General features: G+C 32.6%; 1 protein-coding gene across 1 annotated transcript; it reads right to left on the bottom strand.

The window, feature by feature from the left end:
- Window positions 1-11,947: 11,947 nt before the first annotated feature.
- On the bottom strand, window positions 11,948-18,492 carry LOC115719462 (vacuolar fusion protein MON1 homolog). Its single transcript, XM_030648523.2, has 14 exons — window positions 17,805-18,492; window positions 17,143-17,222; window positions 16,964-17,035; window positions 16,843-16,882; window positions 15,747-15,848; window positions 15,408-15,529; window positions 15,115-15,247; window positions 14,936-15,027; window positions 14,324-14,405; window positions 14,128-14,192; window positions 13,614-13,916; window positions 13,425-13,516; window positions 13,222-13,286; window positions 11,948-12,319 (listed from the first exon to the last, which is right to left on the bottom strand). Exons 1-14 carry the CDS (start codon window positions 18,270-18,272, stop codon window positions 12,224-12,226), a joined length of 1,812 nt encoding a protein of 603 aa, XP_030504383.2. The 5' UTR covers window positions 18,273-18,492; the 3' UTR covers window positions 11,948-12,223.
- Between the last annotated feature and the right edge of the window lie 39 nt (window positions 18,493-18,531).

Genomic DNA, 18,531 nt, shown 5'->3' with positions numbered 1-18,531 from the left:
ATTTTAGAAAAAAAGTTAAAAAAATGTATAAAAAAAATAGCATAAAGTATATGGTTATCTCATTATGGTAATTGGTTACTCCTCTAGTTACCATAAGAGTACTTAGTTACTTTTACTTAATATTTTCATATTTTTTAATTATTTTTTTCAATTTTTCCATAAAAATAACTTTTTTGAAAGAAAAAAACATATATTTTTGCAAAAATATAAAAGCTTACAAAATTTATAATTTCCTCAAATTTTAAAGATAGAATAGAGAAACTAATAAAAGTGCTATAAGTATGTAAAGAATTAAAATAAATATTATTAAGCTTTTGTTTTTAATAATTCATAAATAGATATTAAAGAAATGGTACCAATGAGAGACGTAGTCAAAAAGCTCTTGCTACTCCACTTAAAAAAACGTTCTTATTAAGCTTTTTTAGTGAGAGAGAGAGAGAGAGGTGACATTAATGCTCTTCTCTTCTATACCATAACAATAGTCAATACCTCAATACAAATACTAAGTCACACAAATAATTATATATTAAAATTGAACATTGTTATTATTTATCAGTGGTGCCCAACAATTTTTAAAAGTACTATATTACTTTATGATTAGTTAATAATATTCTCTAAATATTATTATATTAAATTATATAAGACTCGATACTTAATTGCATTAACAATCATATAACACATATAAAGATACTAGGTACCAATAATACTTTTTAACAATTCTTATTAAAATTAATCTTTTTAAATTTGTCTAATTCAACTAAATATATCGGTAAATAAATATTGAACATTGTTATTAGGTACTAATACTGACTAGTACTAGCACAAAGTGGCACTTGACGAATAATTATCATTAATAGCGATATTATACTTTTTATTGAGGATAAGGACTACTGGTGTCTTATAACATTTATCATAAATATTGTTATAAGGCATCAATTGTTTTCAATACCACTATGAGACCGTATTTAATAAATAAAATAATTATTAAATTAAAATATATAAAATTTGATATTAAAGTACATTAATAACATTATTTGACTGGCGTTATTTAGTAATGTTTAAATAGTATTATTATAAGTATGGATGGAAATAGAGCGTTTTTTAATCTTCGTCCTTGGCCCTATCCTCGCATATTCTCCATCGACTGGGGGGTAAGGTGGCAAATCTCTATTGGGACGAATAATCTCATTTATTTATCTAAAAAAATACTAAAAAAAAAATTACATACAAATAATGATAATATACTATGCTAATACTTTAAACAGCCAAAAAAATTTCAGAATAAATAAATATAAAAAAAGTTACCAATATGCTATAATAGCTAAAAAAATAAATACTACCACAAAACAAATAAAAATTAAAGAGAATCCCATTAACATGAAAATTATCTTTGTCTCTATCTAATCCTAGTCTCAATCAAGGCGGTTACCTATACATGGCCCCATTTTAGAGGTGAAAATCCCTACTTATAAGACACTATGGTACCCCATACCTTAATTAGAAGACATAACATATTCTCATATTAATTTGAATATAAATATGCATGATGCAATTTTCATTTACATCACTAACAAAATAAGGTATTAACCACATTAGGGTGCTATTGCCATTTCACTTCTCTAAGAACTCGTTTAATACATTGTATTATTGTATTGTGTTAGTATTAGTATTATTTAGTACAATACTATATTTGATGTTGACTTGTATTAATAGACTCTTCAAAATTATAATATATTTACCATTAACGCAATCCCAACCTCGACCACGACTCTAGATCCAGATGCCATCATCAACCCAGGGCCAAAAATGTTGGTCGAGTCTGGATCGGGGGTCCGGGTCTGGATCCGGATTATGAACCTGGTCTAGGTTAGGGTTCAGGTTTGGGTTCGGATTCGAGTTTGTGGATTGGGGATGGGGTTCGGGGCTAGGGTTAGGACTGGGTCTGATTTGGGGTTTGGAGTCCAAGTTTGGGTCAAAGTTGGGCTAAGTCCAAGTCCGAGTTTGAGTCCGAGTCTGAGGTTTGGGCTTTCCGGGTCCAGGGCCAATCCAAGTTCAGTCTGGGTTTTAGGTCTAGGTTCGACTTCGGGCTGATCTGGGGTCCGAGTTTGGGTGAGGTCGGGTCCATGGCTAGAACTAGAGTCTGGGTCTGGGTTCGGGGCCGTGTCCAGGGATCTAGGTCCAGGGTATAGGGTCTAAGGTCCAAGGTCCTGGCCGAGTTTGGGTCTGTGGATTGGATCCAAGTTTGGGGTCAGGTTTGGGTACAAGATTGGGTTAGAATTCGGGTCCGGGGCCACGGTCTGGGTGTCCAACCCGAGACTCTTATAAATATTATAAGACATATGAATAAAATACATATCATTTGTTATGTATAAAATAATACGATATACGTTGTATTAAAATTTATAGTCGTAACAATTAATACCTAAAAAAATTTATTTATAAAAAAAATACCAAAAAATATGAGTCACTTAAAATATCATATTGGTATTGATACAATCAAGTATCAAATCATACATAATTTAATATAATAATTTTTATAGAATATCGATAATTATTCTTAAGACATTGTTATAAGGTACGAAGATACTTAATATAATACCTCTATAATATGGCGTCTTATAATTGGTTATATGTTAGTTATAATGTTTATTAAATTAAAATAAGTAGAACCCGATATTAAATTGCACCAATAACGATATTCTACTGTATAAGAGTGTTAAGCACCATAAATATTCTTTAACATTTCTCGGCACAACCTCTTATAGTGGTGCTAGGTACTAATATAGTTATGTTCATATATATTGGAAATAGGAAATTAAGAAATGTTTAAGTGTGTTAAAATGTATTAAATGTAGAATAATAAAGAAAGAAAGAAAGTATGCATTTTGGTTAATTAAATGCAAGCAAAGCTCATTAAACCATGTCGTTTTAATGGCAAGTGTTTGATAACAACACAGCTACTACCTGCCTCTATTATGGACCACCCCCAACTCCATTTCTTCATTAATTTACACAAAATTACTACTTAATTATTACTTCACTTGTTTATTTTCTTCTATTACTATTTTTAAAATGACATGATACTATAACTTATGAAAAAAAAACACCACATCTATAGGGGTGAATAATATGTACATTAGTTCTTCTTTGTATTTTTTTAGAAAAAAAAGAAAAAGATAGTTGAATCCCCAAAAACACCCCATTATTATTATTGGGTAGTTGCAATGCACTAATACTAGCATTAACATGACTATTAATGAGTCATTAAAAATTGTGGATCTCAACTTTTTAATTAATGAAGTTGTGGACCAAACTTTTTTATTTATTATTATTATTAATATTAATATTTTCCAAGGGGGTGTTTGTAGACCAAGCTTGGTCTTTTAGGTTAAATAAAATGTGTTTGTTATTATAATAATAATAATTATTATTATTTTTATTTATGCACATGGACCAATACAATGGATGCCTAGCTAGATCAAAGTATTTAGATTTGGACCATGCACTAATAAATGCACATATAAATACTTGACATTTGTAATTCACTAATTATAACCTTAGTCACAAAGATTTTACTAAAGTCATACATATATTGAAACTTTATGGTAAATCATTTTTAGTGGTTTTCTTCTTTTAAAGAATCCTATTATTTTAAGTTATAAACCTTATTATTATTATTATTATTATTATTATTATTATTATTATTATTATTATTATTATAGGTTTATTTGGGACTACTTCGAATTCTAAATATGGTAGGGAATGTTGAATGATAGAGATCTTTTTGGTAAAATGTTAATTATTGGTTATATTTTATAATTTTTTGTTATGTGATTTGCCTTTTGAAACAAAATTCAAGAAATAGTACAATATTATTTGCTCCCATAGAACTTTATTGATTCTACCCTCATTTCATATATTTATTTTATTTTATCTTTAGGAATATTAATAGATAAAATTTAACAATATTATGTGATGGTTGAGGGATTTTTTCTATTCAAAAAATTTATCATTTATCCTAAAAATATGTTTAACGAATACATAGATTGTAATATTAAAATTGCGATTGACATGAGAAAGAATTGCTCCCAAAAAGCTAAACAATAAAATATTAATATTAAAAAAGGAAACTCATTTCATTTCATACAAATAACAAAAGAAAAAGATTAGTATGAAACTGGTGAAGGGCACAATGTAAAGAACTGAGTATTTGGAAGTGTTGACATCTTTAACCAAAATGGTTGTTTCAAATAAAGTATTGAACTCATCTCAAAAAAAAAAAAAAGTATTGAACTTCTTTGTTTTACAAACAAAAATCAAATTGACCATATTGGTCATACAAAAATCATATTCATCCTATCAAAACAAAATTGATCATAGTGGTCATACAAAACAATGATCAACCATATTAGCCTTACAACACCAAACCAAAATCATATTCCAACCACCCTTTTATTCTCTCTCGACCACTTTGAAATTTTTTACTAAATTCTTCATCTTTTTTATCAAAACTTTGGTGTGGTAATGTGTGTTCATGTTGGAATCAAGGAATAGAGTTTGTTGGAGAACATTTAGGTAAGAATTTTTTATCCCTTTCTTTATTTTTTGAATTTAGATTTTGTTAGGGTTTGGGTTTGAATTTTGAAAGGATTTCTTGAATGGTGTTTGTGTTTTGGTGATTTGGGGTACTAAACTCTTTGGTGACTCTAATCTGAATTTTTATAAAACTTGTTTAGGTTATAATTTTTATTTATGAACTCCATTTTAAACATATTTTATAGCGTTATAAAGATTGTGAAGAGCTCTATCATTTGGCTCAGTCTATGAATCTAATTATTTATAAATGTGTTATGTGATTGGAGATTAATCTTATTATACTCGTACTCAAGTTTGTGACTAGAATTATCGCCATTTGATTGAGATCGCCTTTCAGTTTGGATTCTCCACTCACTTTGGGATCCATGTAAGAAAGCAAACCCTGCACTTAGAGTTTAGTGATGTGGCACCTTTATATGATGTGTAGTTAGCTAATTAGAAATATGTATTAAAGTTATGCAAATATGTTAAATGAGATGTGTGGATAAATGATAAGGGTTATGCATTCAAAGAATAATTAGGTGAAACTCGACAATCAAGATTGATATACACCCAAATGAGGTTTGATAATATAAATAGAAGTGTGGGTGTAATACGTGGTGTTTATACAAAATAGACTTAAGATGTTGTGACATCATCATAAAAGTTGGGGTGTGTTATATTAGTGCAGTGGCACAATGGCATATTAAATGTGATAATTATGTTATGTGTTTATATTTGGGTTTGATTATACTTTTTGTTGGGCATTGGCTCACATGTGCTCTATTATGCAGGCAAGAGTAAGACAATGTCAAAACAATCATGAATTCGAGGGCTTTGACGATGGATTATACTTGTTTTCGCCACGTTAGACCACAAGGGTTAGGTACTACAAGAAGATTACCTTAGAAATCTTATTTTGTCGCTTAGATTGGCTTTTATATAAATAATTTGTAATATTTTGAAAAGATTTTACGAGATCTCATATATGTAATATAATGTTAGTTTAAAGTATAAGTTATTACAAGTTGGTTTAATTTATCAATTATTTTATTTAAATTCACTTGGCTTAGTAGACCTTGATTGACGTGATTAGCACAGTGTAATCACGATATGTGGCGTTCCTTCAACTAGGGCGTTACAATTATTGTTACAGTCAGTAGTCTCGTGATTCGTAAGGAGAAATACTGAATAAGTTGTGCGTTCTCACATCGCCTTGAAAATGTCAAGTGTGATGATTCTGAAATTGTGTAGGTATGGGACTACACAGTTGAAAATGAATTAAATGGATTAAATGACTATTATCTATATTAACAAGGTGCATCTTTTTTTTAGTGGCCCATTAATTGAGAACTTAAAAGTTAAAGCGTACTTGACTTTGAATAATTTGGGAATGGGTGATTTCTTGGGAAATTTTTTTAAAATGCGTACAAGTGAGAAAGCATTCACAGTAGCATACGTGTGTGTATAAGAGTCATGATTCCGTGAGAGAAACCCAATAAAAGTTTGAAGAGCATTAAAATTACTAACAATAGGAACTAGAAAATTACCAAACAATAAATATAGTAATAAAACCATCCTTAAAATTAGGCCAATTTTATTTTAGTACGAAATTAATGTAATTAGGTGATATAATCGTTTTGGGGGATTGATTTTAAATTAATTGAATACAAATTGATTCGAGAAAAATACTTTAAAAACTTTTTGACACTAATACATATAAAATTAAAGAGCATTTAAATTAATTAACTACAAAATTGATTTTACAAAAACTCGAAAAATAATTGGAATAAATTAACCGAAATAATCATTAAGTTAGGATTGAAAAACATACTAAAATAACATTAATGTTTGAAAAAATTCTCAAAATAAATAAAATATTTAAGAAATCATTTGAAAATATGACCTAATATTAGCATTAAATTAGACTTTAAAACAAAAATAATTGTATTGTTAATTCTGTTCTATGAATTATATTTTTATGGAATGGACTTTAATCATTTGAAAAGATTACTTGAAAATTAGCATTAAATTAGAATTTAAAACAAAAATAAATATAATGTTGATTCTGATCTATGAATTACATGAAAACTTTAATTATTTGAAAAGATTATTATTAGCATTAAATTAAAATTTAAAACAAAAATAAAAATATTGTTGATTATGCTTTATGACCTATATTTTCATGTAATAAATTTTGTTAATTTGCCTATTATGAAAATTTTCACAAACAATAGGAATTTTGGATGAGTTTAAAGTAGTTAAAAATAGAATAATTTATTATAAAATAATATAAAATAGATGAGAAGAAAGAAGAAGATGAAAAGAGAAACAGAAAGTGAATAAAAATTTCTCAGTTGTTTATTTCAATAGGGTGAAGCCCTATTTATACAAATACAAGAAGTAAATATTAAGAAATTAAGAAAAATGGAATGTTGATTACAATTAATGGTAATACATAAAAGATTTGGGCATCCACATAATTATTAATATTTATAACACTCTCCCTTGGATGTCCATAATAATTGTCTCATTAAAAATCTTGCTGAAAAACTTGATCAAAAGAAAAAGAGTAGTGTAAACTAACTCTCCCTTATTTAGGCATCTGTATTCTAATCGAAAAATTTCGATCTTGTCTGTCGTCTTCTCAAATGTTGATGTTGGTAATAACTTTGTGAATAAATTTGCAAGATTGACACTTGATTGAATTTGTTGAACACCAATATATATTTTCTTGAAACGTATAAAGAAAATTTTGGTGAAATGTGTTCTAATTCTATCTAATGTACCATCCTTTTAGTTGAGCGATGTAAGCAGTATTATCTTCCTAAACATACAAGTAGTTGATATTGTTAGGAAGAGATATGAGATGTGACAGTCAGTAGTCCCGTGATCCGTAAGGGGAAACACCGGGTAAGCTGTGCAATCCCACACCGCCTGGGGAAGGTCAACTGGGATGATTCTGAGACTGTGTAGGTATGGGACTACACAGTTGAAGAGAGCTTAAATGGATTGATTGGTACTACCTATGTCAACAAGGTGCATCTTGTTTTTCGGTAGCCCATCACGAAAGAACTCCACAGTTAAGCGTGCTTGACCTGGGAGCAATTTCAGGATGGGTGACCTCCTGGGAAGTTTTCCCCGGGAAGCGTGCGAGTGAGGACAAAGCACGCTGGAAACACTCGTGTTGGTCTGTAGGGTCAGTCATCGATCCAGGAAGCAGCCAGAGTGACGTACTCGTGTATAAGAGCCATTCATTCCGTGGGTGTAAGGGCCCAATGGAGGCTTGAAGCGGGGACGTTACAAATGGTATCAGAGCCTTGACCCAGCCGGAAGTGTGGTCGACGAGGACGTCGGACCCCGTAAGGGGGGGTGATTGTGACAGTCAGTAGTCCCGTGATCCGTAAGGGGAAACACCGGGTAAGCTGTGCAATCCCACACCGCCGGGAAGGTCAATGGGATGATTCGAGGCTTGTGTAGGTATGGGACTACACAAATGAAGAAAGCTTAAATGGATTGATTGGTACTACCTATGTCAACAAGGTGCATCTTGTTTTCGGTAGCCCATCACGAAAGAACTCCACGATTAAGCGTGCTTGACACAGGAGCAATTTCAGGATGGGTGACCTCCTGGGAAGTTTTCCCAGGAAGCGTGCGAGTGAGGACAAAGCACGCTGGAAACACTCGTGTTGGTCTGTAGGGTCAGTCATCGATCCAGGAAGCAGCCAGAGTGACGTACTCGTGTATAAGAGCCATTCATTCCGTGGGTGTAAGGGCCCAATAGAGGCTTGAAGCGGGGACGTTACATGAGAAGAGCTAAAATTATTTTTAACAAAAGGTTGTGAAACTTGTGGTGCCAACACCCACATATATACTCTCATTTATTGTCCTTATCATATGTGTGTATATATATTATAGTCTTAATTATACATATAACTACTTTGTAAACAAAGTTTGGTACTACTACTATCTCAATGGTTGGAATGAAAAATTCTTTTCCAAAGGTGGTAAGGAGATTATTCTCAAAGCTAGCTATCATCTAATCTATCCCCCTCATATGTCTTTTGGACATTCATGTTTCAAACTTTCTAGTTATCTCTATCATAGTTTAGAAAATAGGATGAATCGATTTTAGTGGAATTCTAATCACTCTAATCACAAGTTACATAAAAAAAAAATAAAAAAATAATAAAAAAAAAGAGTTACATTGGTCCTTGTTGATTAGGATTTCGAAAGTGATTTTTGAGCTATTAGCTCCAAAAGCACTTTTTATTTAGTTTTAAATTCCAAGTTTTTTTTTTAACATATAACAGTTTTAGTAGTTTTTTTTAAGAAGAGTTTCATTAAGAAGTTAAAAGTAGAAGTAAGTAGAAACAGAGTTAAAATCAATCAAAAATAATATTGTAGGTTGAAATCTGAGAGGGATCTAGACTTTTGTCCTTTAATTCGCTTTAATTAATCAAGCTGTGTTAGTCAAGCAGTCTTAGTAATTTTTTATTTTCCGAAATCCACTTTAACCAACCCTAATTCTTTATTAGTAGCCAACGTTTTTGCAGCTACATACCATCCCAACTCAAATTTTTTGAGCGCCCTACTCCACAAACCAAGACTCCACCATATAAATGACATATATATTAATGAATTTGTGTTTGTCTAGCATATGATGTCTATATAAAAAAGAAAATGGTAAGTGAGGAGAAAATGGAAATTGACAATTTTTGAAAAGGGTATATAATGAGGACGGTTGGTGGGGAACAAAGCTTTAGTTTTGATAAAGTTTGACTAATACTATATGGTAATGATGAATTTACAAAAATGCCCATCAAATAGTGGTTTTGAGGAATTAAGGTATGGGTCTCACTCTTACCCACAAGAGAAATTAGATAAGGCAAAGTAGTAAATGAGAAAGTTTGAAAAGTTTCCCACTCAATTAATTCTTTCTTTACCACCTTCCTTCCCCAATATCTTTTTCACTCTCTCCTAAAAGATAATAACAATAATCAAATAATATTTTACTTAAATCATTATGATATAACATTACACAACCATAGATATAATCATTATAATATAATGTCCATTAACATAAATAATGCGCGTATAAACAGGGCCGGTTCAAACTAGGGGTGGCAACTCGTGTTCGTGGGTCGTGTTCGTGTCGTGTCGAAACCCATGTATAACAGGTACATGCTCGACTCGAACACGATCCGTTTAATAATCGTGTCAAAAAAATAAAACTCCAACACGACCCATTTATAAACGGGTTAACACGACACGACCCGTGTAACCCGTGTAACCCGTTTATAAGTATATTTTGTTTAAACATATCAATCAATAACATGTTTATGAAGTATTCAACATGTTTTTAACCTATTTATGACACGTTAAAGTACTAAAATAACTTTAAATATGTCAATAACGTGTCAATTTCGTGTTAGCCGTGTTAACCCGAACACGACCCGTTTATTAAACGTGTTAGACGAGTCAACCCGAACACGACCTAAACCCATTTAAGGCAAAACCAAACCCGTTAACTCTCGTGCGGATTTCAAGTCGTGTCATCGTGTCTGACCTGTTTTGCCGGCCTTAGTTCAAACAATTTAGAAGTGTTAAGCGAAAAATTAAAATTAAATCTTTTATTTAAAAAATTAAAAAAAAAACTATTAATCAATACTTTATAAATTTAATTTTTAAATAAATAAGTACATCATAAATTCTTTTATCAATTTTGTTAAGTGCATGTTTGTTATTATAAATATTTATTATGTATACATTATATAAAAAAAAAAAATCTTTATTATGTTATATATATATAAATGAATGATAAAAAAACAAGATCTTGTCCAATAGTCCAAGCAGTAATGCTTGGCAGCCTCTACCACTTTGCTAGATCTACAAAGTTTAAATACTTTGAATTTTAAAAATAGAAGTTTGACTCTTATGATAAAATAACACAATTATGAGAGATCTACAAAGAAAAGAACCACCAAAGACCAAACCAGCACCAATGGATTTCCATTAAAAATAAAAATACAACCAAACCTGGTCTTAAATGGTAAGACACAATATTATTACTTAAGCTTGACATTATTTCTTAAAGGTAATTAATGATTTCTTAAGATAACTATTTTCTACAAATAAATTTGAAGCAAACAAAAATGAAGCTTTTATACAAAATAGAAAAGAAATACACACTTCCTCTCTAATAATCTCAAATTCAATTAGTTTTATAATTTTTTTAGCAACATCTTACACACATTTATGTATAAAAATTATTTCTAATTATTAATTAATAGAAATTAAATATATACACTAATACCTAATAAAATTTGTAACTCAAATTTTAAAACAATTTTAATTATATATTTGGATGTGTTTCACAATTTTTTAGTTTGAAAAATGAAAATATTTTCTAAAAACATGTTCTAAATAAACACTTTTAAGAAATTATTTTAAAATAAAAATACAATTAAGCTATTTTTTTTTAATTTATAAAATGAGAATCAAAATTATTTTAAAATAAAAATATAATTAAGTCGATTTCACTTGATACAATTAAGTTGTTCTAATTATATTTTCTTTTATTAATACTTTAGAGTCCGATCCTGACACTAACCCTAAACCTCGACCTTCAATCCTGACCCAGACCTCAAACATCAGCCCCTGTCATGGCCCAATGCAAACCTAAACATGACCCCGACACAGTCCCCAAACTCAACCTTGAACCGGAACCCAGTGCCCGAACCTCGACTTGGACTCGAACGTAGACCCCAAACCAGAACACCAGCTCGAACCTCAAATCGAGTCCTGAGGTTAACCCCCAACCCAGCACCCAAACCCTGACCTAGACCCAAACTCAGACCTCGGCCCCAGACCCCTAACCCTAAACACTAACCCTTGCTCTCAAACTCCAAATCCAAACTTAGCCCCAGACCCCGCCTCAGCTCTAGACCCAAACCCGACACTGTCCCCCACCCCATACCCTGGCCTCGACCCCCAACCCATTTTCTATCACCTTAGTTTTTTATTTTGGACAACACATGTTATGTTTGTTTTAACTATATAACTTCATAAAATTAAACATTGTGTCATATATAACATCAGCACGAGCAATCTTCTTGTAAATCCTTAATAATTTTTCATAAACCTCGTGAAGCATAGCCCAAACTCATGTATTTTGAGTCTCATGGATGATATGGTGCTCATACTTAGCTAAACTCATGTCAAGTCATATCATGTCATTTCATTTAGAGCTCTAGTAGTAACTAGAGCTTTGTATTGTAAGAAAATCAACTCATCACATCACATTCACACCTTTAATTCTGCAACTGCAACCATGGAAAGATAAACTCATGTGACTCTAAGACTGACAAAGGAAAACAAATCTCAAATCATCTCTTTATTTATTGGGTCCAGGTTTTCTTTCTTCCTTTCTCTCTTCAACAATAAGCTCTACCAAAAATTACAAAATTTAAGACAAAACATATATAAATATATATAGATATATATATATTCCTTTACAAAGTCTTAAAGATTTGTTCCCTACTCATTTGATGTGTGCAAATGCGTGTGGGCATGATAAAAGAAAGAAAAAAAGAAACAATATAGTACAATGGTGTGCTACAGAGTTATTTTGGGATTAATAGTTTTATCACCATGAGAAAGGGCTTGCTCCAAGCAAAAATATCTCATTCTCAACATCTTTCACCCATTGACAAACACGGTTGCAAGTCTTTATAGCTAATGCCTGAAAAGTGAAAACCCATGTCAATACAAAATTCATAACATTATTTGTTAGACAATAGTAGGGTGTGCTAGCATTTAGTAAATAAAAAGGTATGTAATGTATTGAGTAAATCTCTTTGCATCAAAGGCGCCTAAGGGCTCCCATCTTATAATTTCCTACTAATTTGCTACTGTTTTATTGTGTTGTTGAGTTTGGAGTACTCAGTTCTCATCATTATATCATTGACATTTATTAGAAACCAATCAAATAGTCATAGACGCCAGAACTTTGTTCAAAAAGATTTTTGTGTTTCTTTTTTCGAAACTAGGATTCCCGCCTGACCCTACAATATTTAAGGACCAAAAATCTATAGCAATTGCAATGTGGGTACTTAGAAATGGACTCGAGCCTTAGACTTTGTGGGAGCAAACCACATGCCTGACCCTTTGAGTTACTCTTCTTGGGTACTTTGTTCAAAAGATTCTTATGCATAAGATGTACACACTATTTAGGTTTTCTTCATGTTTTATTTTATCCCATATGCAATCCCTTCTTTTTACAACCCACTCAAAAGAAAAAATTGGTTTGGCCAAAACATTAGTAACTAGGAAGGTTCTAAATTGATAACACCAATGCTAAACTTTGGTCAAGGTGAAATATGCTTCGTCTAGCTTGTTTGATTTTCGAAGCCTACGCAAATCACAAAAATATAGTGGTCCACAGCATTGATTTCTCTCCGAATTTAGAGTAAGTACATAGAATGACAATCTCAAAAGAAATAATAACCGATAAATCAGAAAAAAAAAATTCATTTAATTAATTTAATAGTATTCATGGATTATCAAAACTATGTTGCATTTTAATTCTCTTATCACCTATATTTTCATATTGAACAAATTAAGATATCTTGACCCAGAAGTTACCTTGTCTGCAAGTGGATCAAATGCTGCATAAAGTTCAAAATCTTGAGTGACCCAACAAAGCAGAACTGCCAGAACAGAACAGAACAGATCAAAACCTCATCAATCAGTTATGAGTTGAAGAAACAAGAGAATGAATTGATTCTTTAAAAGTATCAATAATATGCTCGGCTGGGGGTGTGTGCTATTGAACAACAGATAAATACCATAGTTTTCATCTCTTTTAAACTGAGTTTTGTGAGGTCCAATTCCTCTCTCGTGCATTGAAGCATAAAGCTTCTGGTATGCTCTATATAATCTGAAAAATGATATACACCAAATGCATTAGCGTCACTGTAGGAGCTGATAAAATATTTAGTTTCTTTCATAGATGCATCAAAAGTTGACGATCTTACCTTTTCTGCTGCCTAGGACTACTAATTGATGCTGGGAACTCAGAAGAAACATACTGATCTAAAAATATACTGCGGTATATAAAATGCCAAAGTCCAGAAGGACCAGCTATGCCGTCGCATGTGTCCCTGAACCTCTCAGGAGAATCAGTTACAGGTTTGGGTAGGTTCAGATGCGACGATAATGCACTAGATCGAGGTAAGGGATCAACAGGCAAATCTTCAACATGCATTCCACCATCTAGCAAGGATCTCTGGATTTCACTGAGAACATTTGACTTTAAAAGGACTGTCTCAATACGCATCCTACGAATCAAACAACCAAAATTAAGGAAATACATAAAAACGATCACCAGCTTGCAAACATATATTTTTTAATTACAACTCATTTGAGGAGCATGGGGGAAGATCCGTAGTGTGTTTTCATATCTCGCGTTAGGCCAAGTAGTAAACGTATTCCATAATGAATTTACAACATCACTCAACACAAATTTCAATTATATAAACCAGAGTTAACCTGCAATCCTTGAGATGATAAAAGGCACCCGAACTAGTAGAAAGTAACACCAAATAAGTATCCGCCTGTAAAAAGAAATTGTAATCATCGCGACAAAGCAACATACACTAAAAGGATATGCTTAAGATTAAGCTATTTTTCGTATTAAGAAGTGATTGGCATGTAAAGGAATATCACATCTGATGCAATCACTCACATCAAAATAATGGACATAAGCATGCAAAAACGCCATGGGATTAAATCTTGGCAAGCAAATTGGAGAAAAAGATTCAGATGTCCTGCATAAAGACAATCAGTGGTTCGTAAGACTAGTCAAAACATCGGAGTCCATCAATCAAAATCTCGATAATGATTGTATTAAAAGAAAACAAGAGCATTGGATAAATTAATCAAGCAATCAATTTTAAAAAATACAAAATAAAATAAAAACATGCCGTGAAGCACTTCATGAGAAGAAAATTCTAATGGAATGAGGTGAAGCCCATTAAATGAGAAGAAAATTCTGACAAAAAGGTGAAGCACTCTCAGTGGTAGTATGATAATGTACGGGGAAAATGCTCTTGCTTAAGACAACATAGGATAACCGATAACTTAGAAATGTAAGCAAAGAGAACATGGCAAAATCCGTGACAAAATAAACAATCGAACCAGACATTGACCCAAATTAAGGCAGAGCTGGTTTCGAGGAAGGGGCAAAATATTTCTTCTTGAAAAGAATTGCAACTAGAATATAGTTAGAAAGCAGATTAAGCACCTTGGTTGCAAAAACCTTAAGTTGAAATTGTCATTAAAAGAAAACTACACTTGCCTAAAAGATTCTGATGACATAACGAAATTGGCAAGTAGTAGCACATCATCTGGATGCAGTGAAGCTTTCTGAGCACCAACCAGACTCACCACCTGCAATCAAGCTCCTATTTTATTAAATGCTCTACTAATACATGATTCAAATGCATATAGTACAGGAAAAGGAAAGGGAATTACAACCTTGTGTTTGCACATTAATATTGCAAATAAAACACCGGAATCAGCAACATCTTGCAATATGGCACCTGCGGCTTGCCTTGTTGCATAAGCAAGGGGAAGACATGTGTATGCATGAAGAAATGTGGCTGGGTTGCTGAAAGCAAAGAAATACGTATTCAGGAAGTAAAAAGATGAAGGGGAAGAAATTGCAAAGAGACAGTCAATAACATCCCTTGTATGCTTTTACCAAAGGACACAATAAATCTACATACAAAACTAATTAAGGAATGTTACAAGAAAGATGAGACACAAACCAGCTGAAAGAATGGATGAGGGAGGAGAAGACAGCATCAGTTCCTCCAAGCAAAGATGTCATATCAAACTTTGAATTCTTCTCAAAACATTTATTTACTGACTTTGTTAGAATAAGTATCATCTGCATCCATATATTACAGTTATAAAAGGAAAAGAAATGGATTTTGCATACAAGATTACAAAAGAAGATAAAAGAATTTCGTGAAGAACTTTGTTCCCAAATAAAACTCAAAGTTGGAAGCACAAGTTGGTTTCATTAATAAGGCAAGAAAACAAGAAGACAATAATATGTTAAAAATGGAAAAAAATAGGTTGAGGTATTAAAATTTCATTGCTACCTGACCATACATGAATTCCAACTGCCCTTTTAGAGATTCATAAGGCTCCTCTGTGCAGCTTATGCATACTAAATAAATTGGTCCTTTGACAAGAAAAACCACCTGAACATGAAATTACATGCCAGTTATTTTAACTGACAACGTATATGAGGGTGTAAATTCTTATGAATAATAACAGTATAATTAAAAGGTTTCTCCGTTCATAGGACCCAATCCCTTAGTACCACGAGATGTAAGCCTTCCTTCCATGTCAAAATCATAAAATTACTAGTTATAAGTCTAGCATAAACTAAATTTATTAAATCTCCAAGAAGTCATCATTTCAGTCACATCTACTCGTCCTAACTTAAACCAAGCAACTCAAAAAATACAATAAAAATTAAAAGAATCAGCAACATGAAACAAACTAGCCTAGGAGCCGACTTGAATTTGAGAAATAGTGTTTTAGGTTTTCATTCATCTTGCTTATTTTATTTATAAAAAATCTTCTAAAAAAGGCCCAAACTAAAGCCCCTTAGTCTTTTAAAATCTTAAAGCAGCCCTGACAAACAGCTAAAAAAAGCCCAAGTGAACCCACAATAAAACCATCCTAACACACAATTAAGCCTCAAGTGTGCCTCATCAATAAGAGGCGTATGAGGCATAGCCTCAAATTTGGTTTTGAACCGCCTCGCCTGCCAATTTTGAAATCCATTCAGCCATTCCAACCGGAATGTTTTACCCCCAGAATCCTTAAACCCGCTTAAAGGAGCTTGTACTTGAGTTCAAACCTAGTATCACACTCCAACCTTGTTACTTTTTGTGAAGCATAAATTACTGATCATACACCACCGCATAGGTGGCCCAGTAAAATTAAGTCTCATATCATGGAGTTGATTGCTCAACGTAACAGCTATTAGTACATAAAAGCTACTCGTTCAAAGTATAAAAAGGAAGTTCTCAATATTCTTCCAATTTTTCTACATTCAGAACAGCAAATTAAACCTAAAGTTGATTGTGTAAATTATGCCAATGCTTGCATGACTAGCAGTTATGTTTTACTAATTTGTATGATCAACACTTCAGTAAGAAAGCTTTAAACATAAAATAAGCAGACCTGGTGTTTCCCAGCCCTTATTAATTTGACACGATCCCCTCTGTATGAAGAAAATCAGTGTCAAGGGCTGCAATGACTTGAATTAAAATATAATGCATAAAAAAGGATTCAGGAATTGTACCCATTCTCAACAAAGGAAATAATAGCCTGTAATGTTGCTGAAAATCCTGCTAGCTTGTGTTCATCACCGTATCTGAAGTTAATAAAAGAATCAAAAGAAGAGACAAGACACCAAAAAACAATATCACATTTCCTTGCACTTCATTCTGCATATAAAATAAAAAGGTAAGAGAGGCAGACCTTGAATATATTGGTTTGCCAGAGTTACTAAGAATGAAGAAATGCTTCTTCCTTTTCCTCCATGATACTGAAGCATCATCCTGCGCTTCAATTATGAATCAAACAGCAAATAACACTGCAAATATCATCATAGATTCTGCCAGTTGGCAAAGTAATGAAAGCAAAATGATATAACTAAAAAACTCAGCTAGGTTTTATATGGTAATTTTGTATTGTATGCCTTTATTTACAGTGTAATTTTAATTTATGCCATAAAACATGCCCTTCTTGCCAATTTTACCAAAAGCTAATAAGAAATTTCTCTGATTCTGATTCTGATTATGACATAACTTTAAACTAGCTAAAGATGCAAGCTTTTTAGTTTATATGAATCCTTGTATAAGAATAACATAAACAAAAAAGGGAAAGGAAAAAAAAAAATAGCAAAGAAAGATTAGAGTCACTACTCTAATTTTCTGTACAGATTTCAATGTAGAAATAATTCAAGTTCATTCAAAATTCCATGTTTCAACACACTAAACTCAAAAACCAGTTGATACATTTTCTCTTGGATAATCACTGAGAAAATCACTCAAGAAATTATCTAACTTAAAGTCCTCTCATTCTGATAATCACTGAGAAAATCTAACATGCAATACAAATTCCAAATGGGAAGTGAGTACCTCATCAACATGGCGTTTTCCAGGCACCCAAGAGGCTTGCGAATCCAAAACCCCCTCAGCATCATTATTCCTCAAATCCTTTATCTCATCATTTCCAACTTCATCAATCTCAACCTCACCACTACTCGCACCACTACTTCCTCTTTCACCAGCATACCCACTACTACTAGGGCTTCCCGGCGCATCCACCTCAATCTCCGAAACAGTTCTCCCCCAAACAACACCACCACGTACAAAACCCTCACCAACCGCCACACCTCCTTCATCCTCATCATTCTCAGCGTCCTCATCTTCTCCCTCGCTCGCCGAAGCAAAACCGATACCTTCTTGACTTTCCAGATTGGGAGGCGGCGAGGAAAATTCCTCAACGGTGTCCGCCAATGCTACGGTCGCCAATCGATCCTCGACTGAATTCGAGTCGACGAAGTCATCATCGCCGGAGGTTGAAGAAGCGGAATTTGATGACATTGAAAAAACAAAAACAAAAAAACAGCGTTTGGCGGAGAAGTCTTGGAAGAGGTAATTAGGGTTTGAAAATTCGAGAAGAAGAAGAAGAAGGATATTGTGGTGTGGTGGCTCTGCCAGTCTGTGGATCTGAGTCGGTGAGGTCTGACCAGTAGGTGAGAATGGGTTGATTCCGATACCGGTTCCGAAACTGTTGTGGGTTTCGTTATGGACTTTACACAATAACAATTTTTTGTTGGGAATTTTTCATTTTTACGGATTT

Source organism: Cannabis sativa, chromosome 2, assembly GCF_029168945.1.
Source record: "Cannabis sativa cultivar Pink pepper isolate KNU-18-1 chromosome 2, ASM2916894v1, whole genome shotgun sequence".
NCBI classification, from domain to species: domain Eukaryota; kingdom Viridiplantae; phylum Streptophyta; class Magnoliopsida; order Rosales; family Cannabaceae; genus Cannabis; species Cannabis sativa.
This window is presented reverse-complemented; position numbering and strand designations above follow the sequence as displayed.

What these genes read in the sequence shown, in the direction of transcription:
- LOC115719462 (XM_030648523.2), bottom strand. Translation starts at nt 18,272, where the DNA reads ATGTCATCAAATTCCGCTTCTTCAACCTCCGGCGATGATGACTTCGTC. An exon ending in GGCAAACCAATATATTCAAG is followed by an intron (nt 17,036 to 17,142) that starts GTCTGCCTCTCT and finishes TATTAACTTCAG; the next exon opens with ATACGGTGATGAACACAAGC. An exon ending in TGGAATTCATGTATGGTCAG is followed by an intron (nt 15,530 to 15,746) that starts GTAGCAATGAAA and finishes ATATGGATGCAG; the next exon opens with ATGATACTTATTCTAACAAA.